Here is a 17155-nt window from a genome sequence, read left to right as displayed (position 1 = left end):
ACGTGGACTAATGTTATTAGTGGAGTTCCTCAAGGTTCAGTGTTGGGTCCATTGTTGTTTTCGGTGTTTATGAATGATATTGATGATGGGATATCAAGTTTAATGTCTAAGTTTGCAGATGATACAAAGGTTGGCAGGGTCGTTAAGGACACTACTGACGCTATGCTGCTGCAACAGGATCTGGAAAGGTTGAACAGATGGGCTGAGAGGTGGCAAATGAAGTTTAACATTGACAAATGTAAAGTACTACATATGGGAAACAGTAATCCCAGAGCAACGTATCAACTCTGCTGTACTACACTGACAGTGGTGGAGAATGAAAAGGACCTGGGGATAATTGTGCAGGCAGATATGAAGTTCTCTGAGCAGTGCAGACGAGCTGCAAGAGTAGCTCATGGTGTCTTGTCAATGATAAAGAGGAATTTTTCTAGCAGGGATAAGGAGGTGATTATTCCCTTGTATAAGGCAATGGTTAGGCCACATCTTGAGTACTGTATACAGGTCTGGAGGCCTCATTTCAGGAAGGATGTGGAGCTGCTGGAACGGGTACAGAGAAGGGCAACAAGATTAGTGAATGGAACAAAGGATTGCTCTTACGAAGAAAGGCTTAAGTTTTGCAAATTACAGAGTCTGGAGACTAGGCACCGGAGAGGTGATCTGATAGAGGTGTATAAGGCTTTGAATGGTTTGAGCATGCTCAATGCCAATGGGATTCTTCATCTTGCTCAGAATAATCAGCTCAGAGGGCATAAATTCAAATTGAGGAAGGACGGATGTCGGATAGATGTGCGGAAATTTGCCTTTGGCCAGCGGGTGGTTGGTTGGTGGAACCGACTTCCATCACTTGTTGTTGAAGTTGATAGCCTAAACAAATTTAAAGCTCAACTGGACAGGTATTTCGAACGAACGGAGGGGTGAAATGGGAGTGGGTTTTTTTTTTTTTTTTTTTTGCTGATGCTGAATAAGCTTGCTTTCTTGCATCATATGCCTCTACTAATGCTAATGCTATAAAGTAAAGGAAAAATTAAATCAATTACAAGTAAAAATTACTAGTAATACTCTTAACTATAAATAGTACAGTATAAAGAAATACATAACTTTAAATAATGGAATATAAAGGCAGAAAAATGTAATATATTATAACATACTTAAAAGAATTCAATTAGAATAGGCATGAACAATAGAAATAAGAGATATTGCTATATTTTGAAAAAGTAAGAAAGTATTAATGTACACAGTAACTGGAAAATAATGCAAAATAAGAAGAGGAAATATAATACCTGTAATAGTAAAGCTAAGCAGAATAGAAACCTTACCTCTTTGTCTCAATTTCTACACCAAAAAAAATGAAAACCACCTTGCAAAACTGAAGAAAAGATGAGTAAACCAAGAACTTTTTTATATTTACAAAATATATTTACAAATTTTGCGTACCTGAAGTCCAGCAACTTTTTTAACAAACTGAATTCCTTGGTAATCTTTACACCTAACAAAAGCTGCTTCTGCAGTCTGAAAGTCCATTTTGTGTATTGCTGCTTCAGCCAGTAATCTCCTATATGTTATAAAAATTTATGGATCTTATCTATCTAGTATTTAGTGTATGCAAAATATTAGTTTCCCCAAATGCATTTAGAAAGTAAGGTAATGCTATAAGAGGATTTCATACACCACATGAAATGCTTTAAAATCTCTACGGGATAGCAGTAGAATGGTAACTCATATTTGCATAAAGCTGAATTTTTTCTGTTATAGTCATGTAAACAAAATAAAATAAAAAAAGGTAATGTTATAAGATAAAATAGCTAAAAGGAACTTCACAAAGCACACTATGCAAGAGAAAAATTTAATTAATACTGGTATTTCAAAGAAGGCTGCATGTCTTCACCTGCTGTTCTGCAGAATTTGTGGTTATCATAATAACTATAATCACTATCTGTCTACACCATATGGAGAAGATTTTTTTGTCAAAACAGGATCAAACTATGCAACTCTCTTCAGTAAGTCTCTGATGACGGTTGCATGTTTTTTTTTTTGCCCTGGAAACCGTAGTTTTTCATTAGAAGGAGACTAACTGAATAGAGAATACTCATATATGGTATGCTGATGATCCCTGAAGCTTATCCCAGTCATCCAAAGGAGCATGCCTTAGTACTGATCATTAATTACTCACTCAATTATTGTATCATCTACAAATTTTGATACCCTTCATCAGTGTCATTCAAAATCAGAAACAGGAACAATCCAACCATTGATTCCTTTGAGTTCTTCCCCTTCTAACCATAGCCATTGTGTAAATTAACCAATAATTTACAACACTTTGCCTCCTGCCATGTATTCATCCCATAAGGAATAACACAACCTTATTCACAATGCTTCAGCTTACGTCACAATCTGTCATGCAGTAAAAGGTCAAGTTTTCTGTTAAAGTCCAAATAAACAATCTCAGTTTTTTCCTTAAGGATTTGAAATATTTTAAGAGGTGTGGACTTATAATTCATTATGAAGTTCAAATGGTTATTTATATTGGATGTTGTATTTATTATACGTTGTGAACACCTGTGTATGTTAGAGATTTTACTTTCTTTCATGTAAGCCCCATGTGATTTTACTTTCTTTCATGATTTTACTTTCTTTCATGTAAGGCCTATGTGCTGTACACGGCATGCTGCAACTTCAGCCTATTTATTGGTATACAGTAATCAGTACATATATATAGAGCATGACAATAAAGGATGTTTATTTTTTTTTATAATAGTTAATCAGGTTGGTTAAGATTTTCCCTTTACAAAACCATGCTTTCTTTCCTAGAAAAAAACCATTTGTATTGAGATGGTCCTGAATTGCATTCTTAATAATTCATGATTTTTCTACTACTAAAAACAGACCAACTGGCTCATAGTTCCACTTCATTCTTAGAACCACCTTTATAGACTAGCAATACATTGCAACTTTTCCAATCAAAGGGAACCACCCTTGAGCCTAATGAAGACCTAATGATTAACCTTAATGGTGTGGTGCAATTTCTTGATGCTTCTCTCAAATAACTGGGTACGTACTATCTACCCCAGCACCCTTACTTATTTTCATGCTCACAAATTTTTATAGTATATATTACTCTGCAAATTTCTGCATTGATGATTTTACAGTTTTTAGTACAGTTTCTCCTCACCAAAAAGTTGTTGTTATCAAGTTTTAGGTGCATCAGTGACTTAGACCATATTGCATTGTACATATTATGCAATATAAATCATGTTTTTCTGTGGTTGAGTTGTCTATTTGCTAGAAGAAAAAATACCCAGGTTTCTGGGAAAAACCATGCAGACCGACTAACTCAGCCATGTTGTGAAAAATGTCCATAAAAATTTATGTCATTGACAGATTTGAACTCGTCTTTTCCACCCAGTATGTGGAGGATGATGATTACAGCCAGGCCTCACATAACACAAGTTCGATTAACACATTTTTCAGTTACCGCTATTTGAAAAAATTATACCACTTTTCACTTTACACAATGCAAATTTCCAGTTAACGCAACCTTTTTTTTATGTGAGAGTTGAAAAAGTTAAAATTTGAATTGCATGCTAAGTTTACTGCACGTCAGGCAGGCAATAAACAAGCATTTGCCATTTGCCATCTGCCCACCTCAGTGTGTTCCATCAACCATCGGAAGCAGACATGTTACTTGTTTGTCCCCCACTAATAAAGTCACCTGCAGACTTGCATTTAAAAATTCTAATTTAAAAATGCACCAGATGAAAATGTTACGGCAAAGGAGGTATAAGAACAAGATGAAACCTTTCGTATCACAGAGATTCTCTGTGATATTTATTTCACCAAGGCCTAGAGAAGATTGTTGTTGGTTATTGGAAATTGATTGATGAAAAACAGAAAGACAACACTGTTCAAATATTTTTGTAACAAATAGTTTCTTCATTGTGTATTATATGCAATAAACATTTAATTCTATAATTATTTTCATTATCTTTTACATGATATACAGTTAAAAAGTTATTCAAAAGATATTTTTAAAATTCTTTATGGATATTTCTGAAGGTCACGGACCAATTATAATTTTTCCTATTGATTATTATATTCGATTAATGCATTTCTGTTTTGCATGATGTGCTCGCGGGATGAATTAATTGCATTAATTGAGGCCAGCCTGTATATCAACTATGCTACCCACGAGGACTCACTAGGAAAAAATTAATTTGTAAAGATCAATGCAAAGTATCTATTTAATTCATATGCTGCATCAATAACTACCCATACGATGACTCTCATCAACCGGTGCAATACCACCACTTTGCTTATTGGAGGCTTGAAGTGGTGGAACTCATGTTTCGTCTCTAGAGCTAAGTTCCGGTCAACCCTTCACCATCTCTTCCATCACGCAGTATGATTGATGACTTTTGAAGTTATGATGAACAACATGGCGAGATCCAATATTCCTTACATTTCAAGGGTACAGCTCTAAAACGGTGTTCGCAGGCTGGCAGCTAGTTAGTACACCGGACCGAACCTATTGGTAACTCTCTAGGAGGCTTCCGGATCAGCTAGTGCATCTTGCTACCTCTACTCTGCCAGATAGTGACTGGAGAGAGTCCGAGTAGTGTGTATGCGGGGAGCATTGTCGAGGCCATGTTATGTCAAGGATCTGGGTATATTCTTACCATATGTACGCCATATCCAAAAATTTCATTACTTCATACAGCATGTCCCACCCACTTTTTCTTACAATTGAATACACCATGAATTGTCAAACTAATAGAGCAAGCTTATCTGCGAAAAGATCTAAACCTCCCAAGCACTTCATAATTCATTTTACAAATATACGTGGTCTCAATTCTAATCTCAACGATGTCCATTTCCACTTGCAGTCTGCCAAACCCCATGTACTTTTCCTGACAGAATTTCAGTTATCAGTTGATTCAACTACTGCTCATCTCAGATGCCCAAATTATTCGCTGTATGATTCCTTTCGCCTCAAAGGTGGTACTTGTGCATATGTCCGTTCTGATATTCCCTGTCAGAGACTTGGCAATTTGGAATCTCCTCTCTTTGATCTTTTCTGGCTTAAAATCTCTCTACCTCATTGGGTCAAATTCATTTGTTGTCTCTACCGTTCTCCCAATTCCACTAATCACTTGGAGCTCTTTGACTTCCTTTCTTTGCAACTTGACTTTCTCCAGTCCAACTTTCCTAACAGTGAGGTAATTTTCCTTGGTGATTTTAAAGTTCACAACTCCAGCTGGCTTCCGTTTTCTAGTCACACCGACCCAGCTGGTCGAGATGCTGAGGCTTTTGCAATTACTAATGACCTTGCACAGATTATTCATTTACCTACAAGAATACCGGACAATCCTAATCATACAGCCAATACGCTTGATCTTTTTCTCACAAACAACCCTTCTAAGTACACGGTCAAAGTGAGAGGTCCTTTAGGCACTTCAGATCACAACTTGGTGATTGTCTCTTCTCCAATGGAACCTTTATCTTATGGCTATTCCCAACCTTGTATTGTTTGGCATTACAAGAATGCATGGGATGACCTGCGAGACTTCATTTCTTCTTTTCCGACCAAGGAAAAGAAGAAGAAGATTACTGTTTCAAAACTTCTGATGTTAATGTTTGCTCAGATCGTGTCAGTGAAATTATTCTTGCAGGAATGGAATCCTTTATCCCACACTCCACTTTAAAATTTCATCCTTTGTCTAAACCTCGTTTTTCCAATAAATGTCCTAAGGCTGTTCAAGAGAAGAATGTTGCATATTGTAATTGGCTTGTTTCTAATTCTCCAGTTTCATTTTCTGCCTACACCAAAGCTCGCAACAATTGTAAAGTAGTTATTAATCAGCCCAAACTAGAGTTTGAACAGGCTAAGAGTAGAAAACTTGCTTCTTGCCCTAATGGTAGCCGAGCATTCTGGTTTCTTTTGAAGTTATGATGAACAACATGGCGAGATCCAATATTCCTTACATTTCAAGGGTACAGCTCTAAAACGGTGTTCGCAGGCTGGCAGCTAGTTAGTACACCGGACCGAAACTTTGGCCGCAACTTTTGCTCATCTCTGCTCCCACCTCTGTCCAAACCAGATGGTTCTGTTGAAACTTCAGCCAAGGATAAAGCTGACCTGTTAGCATCTCATTTTTCTTCCAACTCGTGTATTAATGACCTTGGTAAAACACCTCCCACCATTCCCAACACACTCCATTCAATGCCTTCTGTGGTCTTCTGTCAAAAGGATTTCAGAAGGATTTTGACGAATCTTGATGTTAAGAAAGTTCCAGGTCCCGATGGTATTTCTCCACTTGTTCTCAAAACCTGTGCTCCTGAACTTACTCCTATTCTTTGCTGCCTTTTTTCATTTTCTTATTCCAAAGGTGTTTTTCCTTCTTGGAAATTTGCTCATATCCAGCCAGTTCCTAACAAGGGTGACAAATCCCTCCCATCCAATTATCGTCCCATTGCAATTACTTCTACTCTTTCTAAAGTAATGGAGAAATCAATTAACCACCAACTCTTAAACTACCTAGAAACCTTCCATCTGATCAACGATCGCCAGTATGGATTCCGTCAGTGTCGATCCACTGGTGATATTCTGGCTTATGTTACCCATTTATGGACTAATTCAATGGAAAGGTTCGGTGAAACACAAGTAGTTGCTCTTGACATCTCAAAGGCTTTCAATCGTGTTTGGCATAAAAGTCTTCTAAACAAGCTTCCATCTTATGGTTTACCAACTGTTTTTAGTAATTGGTTATCCAGTTTTCTCTCTGATCGCTCACTGAGGGTGATGGTAGATGGCTCTCTGTCTTCTAACTTCTCCACTAATGCCGGTGTCCCCCAAGGTTCAGTTCTTTCCCCCACTCTTTTCCTCTTGTATATTAATGACCTTCTACCATTGACTGGAAATCCTATCCACAGCTTTGCCGTTGATAGCACATTGCATTCCACGTTACATTTTGTTAACCTAACTGCCCTCTTCTGAATGGAATCAAGAAGCCTGAGAGAGGTTTTGGGGGCACCGCCCCAGATGTGGGAACAATATTCCATGGCAATGGAATGGAATCCTGCTCAATCAGCTTCAATTTCTCGAAAATCTGCTACCAATTCCTTAAACGCCGATCTTCAGGTAATTCTCCAGTGGGGCAAAGACAACTTAGTTGATTTCAACCCTTCTAAAACTCAGTCTTGTCTTATATCTCGCAAAAAGGATTCTTCTGCTCCTATGCTTATCTTTAGTGACACTCCGATTTCTAGGCAAAAGGATATATCTCTTTTGGGGATTACCCTGACTTCTAATTTCTCTTTGCACAAGCACATTACAAATATTGCTTCCTCTGCATCTAAAAAACTTTGTTTTCTCTTTCGCTCTTGGCGTTACTTTTTTTCAAAACAGCCATTTATTCTGTATAAATCGCAAATCCGCCCTGCCATGGAATATTGTTCCCACATCTGGGGCGGTGCCCCCAAAACCTCTCTCAGGCTTCTTGATTCCATTCAGAAGAGGGCAGTTAGGTTAATTAATGATTCCTATCTAACAGAGTCTCTCCACTCGCTTTCTCATAGACATACTGTTTCTGCTGCATGCCTCTTCTACAGATAGTTCCATGGGCACTGTTCTTCTGAATTGCTTCTATAATTCCCGCTCTCTCTTTCAAAACAGTCTGAACATGTTCCACCACCAGCCAACATCCATTTACTGTCCAACTTCAAACTCACAAAACCAACTTTTCATCTCCTTTGTTTATTCAGTAGCATACTGTTTTCTGGAACAACCTTCCTTCATACGTATTTCCTGAAAATTACAGTCTACAGAAGTTCAAGTCCAATGTCAACAAATATCTTCTTTCGTCTTCTCAACGTCCAACCCAAGCACGGTACTAAGTACTATAGGTTCTAATACCTCTCGTGTTTGGAGTTTACATAAAAAAAAAAAAAAAAAAATACATTATATAAAGGACAAATCTGATTTTTGCTTTCTCTTTAGCGCATTTGCCTAAAAGTGCCTTATCCATTTTCTTTTGCTCTCTTTGGCAATCATTTCTCATATTTGACCTTTTCTAGCCTAATTGTTTTCTTTGATACTATTACAGATCAGCTTATAATCATCATATGCTTCGGAGCTTTTTTCATCACTCTACAATTGTTTCATGCTATCTTTTTTTTTGCACTATTAAACCAGCCAGTGCCTTACTCATCTACTGCAGCATCTCATTCTCATGCTATATTTTTTAATAGTGTATATGCATCTGTCTTCTGTGATGGCAGCTTTAAATCTATTCTATAATTCTCCTGTATTAGTCTGCTCCAAACTGTGTTCCCAGTTGACATATGCTATGCAGCATTTTAATTATCATGAAATTAACAATCCTGCCCTTACCTTTAACAACTGAGACTTCATTTGTCACCATACACCTTGTTCATCATGACAATTTTTCCATGATCCCCTGATATCATTCCAATCAAAACAGACAGACTGAAATTGCACATTGATCTCACTAATACTTACTTGCCCATTCCATTTGCATATAGAGCTGTCATCATAGTCTTTAATCTTTTAATCTGAAGGAAACCTCCACTTATATTTCCCTTTGATTCTCAATACCTCATACTACACATATTCAAAATTGGCATTCATTAGTTCTGAATCTAGAAATGCTTTTGTCACACACAGACTACTTGTCAAATATGTCTAAAAATAAGTTTTTGTTATAATTATTAATCAGTTTATTAGCCTATGTGTACAGAGGAAGAATAATTCCTAGAAAGCATCATGCAGAATTATAATGTACGCTTTGTATTCAACTCTCCATAAGAATATAGTGGTTTTATCACTTGCAAATTGTATGGAGATATCTGGATTTAAACCTTGTCAAAGACTGGAGGAATTTTTCAAGAGGCTTCTTCAGTCAGGACTGTAATTACTCAATCTCAAGCAGTTGGTGTAGAGTTTCTTGGTGAAAACACACTTGTATATACATAATGGATAACAAATGATATGAACTGAAACCACAGAAACTGGTATGCTATTACCAAAAATTCAGTTAATGCAGAAAAAATTCCCAAAGCAAGGAACACTTTTACTTTTAGTTTTATTTCAAACACTATAATTCACTTTCTACTAAGTAATTCTTATGTAGTTTCTAAAAATACAACAGAGACATGTGTAAAGGAATAACGATGTAAAAAATAAACTTTATGATGAACCTAAATTTGTTACTTAGCCTATCTTATTATTCTGTCAGATCAACTGATGTATTCCAGAGTATACTGAAGATAACATGGTGAGAAACTCCTACTAACAATTGGACAAAAAAACAATTTTCATTCCAATTATTAGAGTGAAGAATTATGAAAACCACTAAGAGATAAAAAAAAACACTTAAAACCCTACTAAAACTCAGATTTATAAATCTGTTCTAAACTTACAGTATATTGAGAAATATATATATATATATATTCAGATTTTAATACTTCAAAGAGTTATTAATCAGTGTCGCACAAAATTAAGATGATTAAAAAGTCATACCAAAGTCGTGGATGAGAATTATCTTCAATGAACTGGGATGCTTCTGAAATGCCAACTTTTTCCAAAAGATCTCGAGAATCTCTAAGGGACTTTAAAGATAACCATTTATTAAAATTATGTTATCACAATAGCACATTTCAATTTAAAAAAAAAAAAAAAAAAGGATAAAAATAAAGTATATTAATTTAAGTAAGATAAAATAAGATGCATCTAGCACAGTGATATGCTAGTAGCAATACAGCACTACTTCCAGCAACATGTAAATGAAACTTTTAAAAATAAGTTTTACTGAATATATCGTGTGAAAGGCATTATTATTTTTAAATTATAAAAATTAGATGTGACTCCACTGTTGTTTGGTTTTTAGGAGCATTAGCAACTAAGGCCATATTGCTCCGGGATATGCGGTGGTCATTCCCTGACCTTTCCACCTCCTCTGTATTTGGTGGTGACGGGCTCGAACCCCGGTCTAATCAAGAAGCGTGTGCTACGCACTGCTGCTGCTCCTTCCCACCTGGCTACGGAGGTGCCATGTGACTCCACATTTTTGTTAATGCAATTTGAAATGATTTACTGAGTTCTAAAAGTAGAAAATATTAAACCTATTTCCCACCAACTTGCATGTTCAACATACTAAATAACATTGCATTCTTGTTGATGTTTTGGATCCAACTTAGGGAATCCATTATCAAGAGAAAACTAACAGAACGAAAAGGAAATAAACAAAGCATGAGATTATTAATATTGGTGCATCATCTTTGTTTTCTTTATTTTCTTTTCTTTCTCTTAGTTTTGTCTTGATAATGAATACCCAAAATTGGATATACATGATCAAAAACATCAACAAGAATGCAGTATCATTTAGTATAGTGAACATGGTTGTTAGCAGAAAGGGGTTTAATATTTTCTACATTTGGAACTCAATAAATCATTTCGAATTGCATTAACAGAAATGGGGGAGTCAAGTGCCAATTCTAAAATTTTTTAAAATTTTGAATATGCTTTATTGATTCTAATGTTAGATGTATTAAGAATAAATTTCTTGCTTGATTTTAAAAAGTGCAAAAACACAAACACTTCACATTAACTAATATCTAACTCTTTAGTTGTACTTTAGTTCATAAAATGTAAAAAGGGCAACTTTTTGTGTTTTAAAAATTTTTATTTCTCACCAACTTCTAAATTCAAATGAGCAAGATTATTTACAGTCATTTCTTGATTATCATGGTAGCTGTGTTTCTGGAAAGCGGTCATTTAATTTAAGAGCTAATTTCCAATATGTACATAACACATACACCAGTATATATAAATTTCTAAAAATTATTTAAGTTATTAAATTGTGTACATGACCAGAATGGACTATAATCTGAATGGTACTGCGCTCAAATGTTTTCAATTTGAACTTAATAAACTGTGTGGCAAATTAGCATTAGCATTAGTAGAGGCATTTGATGCAAGAAAGCAAGCTTATGCAGCATCAGCCAAAAAAAAAAAACCCACTTCCACTTCACCCCTCTGTTCGTTCAAAATACCTGTCCAGCTGAGCCTTAAACTTATTTAGGCTATCAACCTCCACCACAAGGGATGGAAGTCTGTTCCACCAACCAGACAAATGTCTCAAGAAACATTTATATTTTTGGTGACTCTTGATGTGGTTGCAAAGGAACTGGATGCAAAAAATAATTTTGATATCATAAACTTGGATTTCAGGAAAGCTTTTGACATTGTTGTGCATGGAAGACTACTGTACAAATTGGAGTAGAATGGTATTAAGGGTAAGTTGCTACAATGGATGAAAGGATGGTTGAGAGGGAGAAGACAGAGAGGGTAATCAATGGGTGCTGCTCTTCATGGACTAATGTTATTAGTGGAGTCCCACAGGGTTCGGTGTTGGGTCCACTGTTGTTTTGTATATTTATCAATGATATTGATGAAGGTATATCAGGCTTAGTGTCGAAGTTTGCAAATGATACAAAGGTTAGCAGGGTTGTTAATGATAGTAATGGCAGTGTGCTACTGCAACAGGATCTAGAAAATTTGGGCAGATGGGATGAGAAGTGGCAACTGAAGTTTAACCTTGACAAATGCAAAGTACTGCATATGGGTAGAAGTAACCCCAGAGAAATGTACCAACTGTGTGGTACTACACTTAAGGTGGTAGAAAATGAAAAAGACCTGGGAGTAATTGTGCAGTCAGATAAGAAGTTTTCTGAGCAATGCAGACAGGCTGCCAGGGAAGGTCATGGGGTTTTGTCAATGATATACAGGAATTTTGCTAGCAGGGAAAAGGAGGTGATTGTCCCTCTGTATAAGGCAATGGTCAGGCCATGCCTTGAGTACTGCGTACAGGTCTGGAGGCCTCATTTTAGGAAGGATGTAGATTTGCTTGAGCGTGTACAGAGAAGGGCAACAAGATTGGTGAGGGGAATGAAGGGATCCTCTTACCAAGTGAGGCTTAAGTTCTGCAAACTGCAGTGGCTGGAGACTAGGCACCTGCGTGGTGATCTGATTGAGGTGTATAAGGCCTTGAATGGGTTGATCACACTGAATTCTGATGGGATTCTTCCACTTGTTCAGATTATGAACCTAAGGGGGCATAAAATCAAATTAAGGAAAGACAGATGTAGAATAGATGTGTGGAAATTTGCCTTTAGCCAGCGGGTGGTTAATTGATGGAACAAACTTCCATCTGTCGTGGAAGTTGATAGGCTAAATAAATTTAAGGAGGAACTGGACAGGCATTTGGAGGGAATGGTTGTGTGATTTTGTTTTTGGCTGATGCTGCATAAGCTCATACACTTGCTTTCTTGAATTACACACCACTACTACTTGTACTATTTCAAAATGTGCATTTTTCTTTCTTTCATTCTTTCTTTAAAGTTTTCCAAATGCAAATAATTTTAAAGCATAAGAACTGAAACATCTGAGGTATATTTTAGACTTGTATGAGTATTGACAAATCTACTTTAATAGATCTGAAAGTAGCAAACCTTGGATAATCCTTACACAGGATTAAACAACCAATAAATTAAAAAATTTGGAAAACAGTTTTAATTTTGTTGTAGTAAATTAGCTAATTAAGATTCGTTGAACAATTAAAATGAAGGATTTCAAAACGACTAATGTATAATGATCCAGCCACTTCCTTCTTTTCCTTAATAATTTTTGAAAACTGTTGAAAATAAGAGGAAGCAGATGTATGAATACAATTTTATCCCACTTGAAGAAACTTTTGAGATTAAATGTTCTTGTTTTATAAATGAAATCATTCAATTTGTGTTTCAGGCTGCAGAAGTCAAACCTCATAAAGAGTTCTTATATAATAAATAATAAACGTAATATGACATTCTTGTAATATGAAGTGTATTATCATATTACAAGATATTTATATTATATCTTGTAATATAAACGTGATATGACATTAATAAATGTAATATGACATCAATATAACTACAACTAAAATTCACCTTGACTTCATTCAAAATAATTGATGATTCATCAGGATTTTCAGGATTTTGCATCAGATCATCTAATAGTACAGATATAACCTGCAAATCTTCAAAGGAACACATGTAACCACTACACATCACTGGTTCCTGAAACAAAATAGCAAATATCAGTATAGTTATCAAAATAATGCAAAGACAACTAAAGAGAAATGCTGCACATGGCTACAGTATGGTCTAAAATTCATAACCTAAGTTTATCCAGAATAAATTGAAATAAAAATTATTATTTTACTTATGTAGAGAGAAATATGCATGAAAGAAGGTTAAGAATTTAATATCTTTAGTCACTTTTGCTATTCAATAAAGAGTCATGAAATATATCACTTAATTAAAATGAAAGGTTTTAACTATGTAAAGCATATTTAAAAAAATGCACAGAAACATGCAGAAATAAATTTTAATGTGTTTGATGCAACTCTTGAACATATGAAAAATATGTTCATCAGTGGCACAGATGCAGTTCTCAAAATTCTGTTTCACTTCATCCAGAGTTTGCAGATTGTTTGCATAGCTCTTATTCTTAAGTGCAATCCACAGATAAACGCCAAAGGTGACATATCTGGTGACTTGATTGATTGATTTCATTTTTAATGGTGTACTGACAGCCTAGGCCCCAATGCACCAAGTCAAGGTGACAAGGGAGACTGTAAACTACATGAATAAGGTAATCATCAAAGAAACTCCATCAGCAGATTCACTGATCTGAAAGTGGTGTGTGTGTGTGTGTGTGTGTGTGTGTGTGTGTGTGTGTGTGTGTGTGTGTGTGTGTGTGTGTGTGTGTGTGTGCGCGCGCGCAATTGCTCCACCCTGCTGGAAACAACAGCTTTGTTCATTCTCAGTGTCAAACTCATTAATCTTGAAGTAGTGGCATAGGATTAAGGTATCCAACCATGTTTATTTGTTATGAAATCCTTTGTTTGAAATTCCATTGATTTACAACTTGTTAGCTAAAAGAAAACTTCCTAAAATACAGGCTATACCTTTTCCTCTGTAATTGGAATGCTAAACATGAAAATTTTACCTTGATTCATTTATCTACCTCAAAAAAAAAAAAAAAAAAAAAAAGTGAAACCAGTAACATAATCTGATCCTTGCTGTTATATCTGACTACCTGAGCTTGTGCACAGCCTGAACTTGATAGGCATCCATCTTCAAACTATTTTGTGACCTGATATGCACTCCTATGACTGCACTCCTGATATGCACTCCTATGACTGCACTCCTGATATGCACTCCTGTTACTGAAGTTGCAGTGCAAATTTTCTGGGAGATCTCAAAAGCACTTTTTCAACTTCTTGGAGTTTATCTTCTGTTAAAACTGTTGACTTGCAGTTATAGTTATATTCATTCACACCGCTTGTTTGGCAAAAATGGTGAACAGGCAATGAATGGTTGTCTTATATGGTATAGGCCTTTTTTAAATATTTATTACCAAATGTATCCTGGCATCACAAAATTGATTTAGATGCAAGATAATGCTTCAAAACAAACATGCATTCTTCTCAGGGAAACCTATCTTGTGTACTACACTAATAAGTGCTGTACTGCTTCTCAAATACTACTGCTATCACAATGAAATTGCCTTATGCCTGTCTAAACATATCTCACTCCATGCCCATGACATCACGTGCTATGTTGCCATAGTTACCTTGATACATACTGCAAATTGAAATGTTGTGCAATAAATATATAAACCTAAATATATATGTATATATATATATACATACATATATATAAAAGAAAAGTGATTTCAAGATTGTTGACTTCAAACAGCCACTATGAATAAAATAATTAAGAAGTCATGTGACAAATACTTAAAATCTTTTGATTTCATCTTATAATTGGTTGAAACATGAAAACAGGAGTAGAAAGGGAAATTAAAAGTTTGCACTTTCAGTGGGTGCAAAAATCAATTATAAATTATAATTTTTAAAAACCTTACCTCTGGATCTAAGTTTCGAAATATATACATTCTAGTTTTTTCCATCACAGCAAACATCTCACTGTTATCCTGGAAAAAATAAAATCAACACATAATGTTGGCTTTATTTTACATGATTAATTATTGAACTCTATCAATGTTTAGCCTTCTAAGTTTCACTAATCCTCAAAATGTGTTTTAATATTTTTTAAAATGACTAGCTGAAGTGGTATGCTATCAACTGAAAACCCTTGAGATGTAGAAGTGAAAGCTGAAAAGCTTATTTCAAAATCAAAACATTCTCAAAAAATAACTCATCAAATAGGGGGAAGTGTCAAGAATTACCGAGAAGAGCTAACAACCTTCAGTCCAATCTGAATTTTTGAATTTCTCCTCCCTTTTCATTTCTTTTTTATTTATGGGTGAATATTTATGTGATCAAAAAGTCTGGGGAATATTTAGGAAATGATGAAGCTTACAGGTTATTCTGATGGATCTCCTTTGAAGTACTCTCCCTGATTCTTGATAGGCTTCTTTTAGGGATGCCAACAGTTCCATATGCTATGAATAATTTCCTCAGTCATTGCAAAATCTGTAATCTTTAAGATCAGTGGAAGGGGAGGGAGAGGGTAAAACAGAAGGAGCTAAATCCAGTAAGGCAGATAAAGGATCACAGTTATGGAGTGCTTCACAAAAAATTCTTGAATGGAAAGTGGTAAGTATGCATGGGTAATGTAGCAATGCAAGCACCAATTCACCAAAGCTCACACTTCTGGCTGCTTTATCTTTACAGCATTGTGCAATCACCATGGATCTATTTGTGCATTACTGGTTCATTGTTTAGTAGTTTATTTTTTCCACGTGGAAAAAATTTATATGAACAATGTTTTGTGAGTCCAAAAATACAATAAGCATGATATTCACATTTGATCAGGTTGTACTGGTTTTTTTGGGCCTTGGAGAAGACAGTCTTCCTTTCAGAGGACTGGGCCTTTATTTCCAAGTCATAGTCATACACCCATGATTTGTTACTAGTACCCTTAGAAGAACAAAGTGTGGCTCAGCAGCAGCATGTTGATGAAGATTCTAACATGCCAGAACCCACCACCCTCTGTGATGTGATCATCAGTGAGGATGTGATGCTGAAATGCATCCCATTCCCAAATTTTGTGTTAAAATGGACACATCCCAATAAGAAATACTAATTTCACTAGGAACTTTGCAAACAGTTAAATGTTGATCATCCCTAATCAGAGCAATTGAATCCCTGAGTACAAGCTGAATTATTGGTTTTGAAGTTGAAGGGCAACCAGAGTGAGGATGATCTCTGATGGACAAGCAGCCCTCTTGAGACTTTGCAAACTACTGAAATGTCTTCAAATGACACGTAGAATTTTCCTAAAAAACTGTTTTTAACATTTTGTGGATTAATTTGAAACAAAATTCGATGAAAATTCACTGCTCACTAAAATTTCTCATTTTAAAATGCAAAGAAACATGAAAAACACCTTCTATTCAACATGCACTGATTTCAGATTGACTGCAGATAAATGGGCATTTTAGGCATTGCTGTGCTTAGATGAATCACTAATCACATTAAGACAGTCAAAACTCACTATAGCATCACAATTTTAAGATACATGTTGCCAAACCTTTTGTTCATACCTCATAAATATCTTTACTTTTTTAATATTTTGTAAATATATTTATATCAAGTTTGCCCATAATGCTATGTGTATAGTTTTAGTTTGGTGTATAATATATACAGGAAACCCTTGATTAGTGCGGGTAATGAATCCTTGAAATATACCGCACATATTAAAACCGCACTAATCAAACTTAAGAAACAATGGGAATGATTATAATGAATACTTGAAAATTATGAAATTGTAAAAATATATTTTTTCTTACTCAATACGTACCTATAATGCACTGCATAGTTCTTAAATTATTAAGGAATAAATTTAAAAAAAGATAGTATGATTTAAATTTTATTTTTTGCAAAAAAAACTTATCTAACTTCAATTGAACAGTGGTAGCTTTCTTCCTTTCCTCCATGATCTTGCGATAACAATCAATTTGCTTATCTAACCCTCAACGAACGTTCATGCTTCTCTCTGCATCTGGATCAATCTCTAGTATGAGTTCTTTTGCTTTTTAAAGTGTATTAAATAGTTCAAGTTTTTTGAA

The 17155-nt window shown here is 35.3% G+C and overlaps 1 protein-coding gene across 1 annotated transcript in view; it reads right to left on the bottom strand.

Annotated features, from left to right (window-relative positions):
• Oseg4 (intraflagellar transport protein Oseg4) overlaps positions 1-17155 on the bottom strand; it is a 270266-nt gene that overhangs the window by 90809 nt on the left and 162302 nt on the right. Inside the window, exons 19-22 of the mRNA XM_090385309.1 lie at positions 14987-15055; positions 13003-13131; positions 9536-9624; positions 1435-1552 (exon numbers count right to left, since the gene is read on the bottom strand). Coding sequence (XP_090241435.1) covers positions 1435-1552; positions 9536-9624; positions 13003-13131; positions 14987-15055 — 405 coding nt within the window. The remainder of the gene's footprint in view (positions 1-1434; positions 1553-9535; positions 9625-13002; positions 13132-14986; positions 15056-17155) is intronic.

Source organism: Mastigoproctus giganteus, chromosome 11 (genome assembly GCF_048544385.1).
Source record: "Mastigoproctus giganteus isolate SK-2022 chromosome 11, ASM4854438v1, whole genome shotgun sequence".
Lineage (NCBI taxonomy): Eukaryota > Metazoa > Arthropoda > Arachnida > Uropygi > Thelyphonidae > Mastigoproctus > Mastigoproctus giganteus.
The sequence above is the reverse complement of the archived record's forward strand: the minus strand, read 5'-3'. Positions and strand labels throughout refer to the sequence as shown.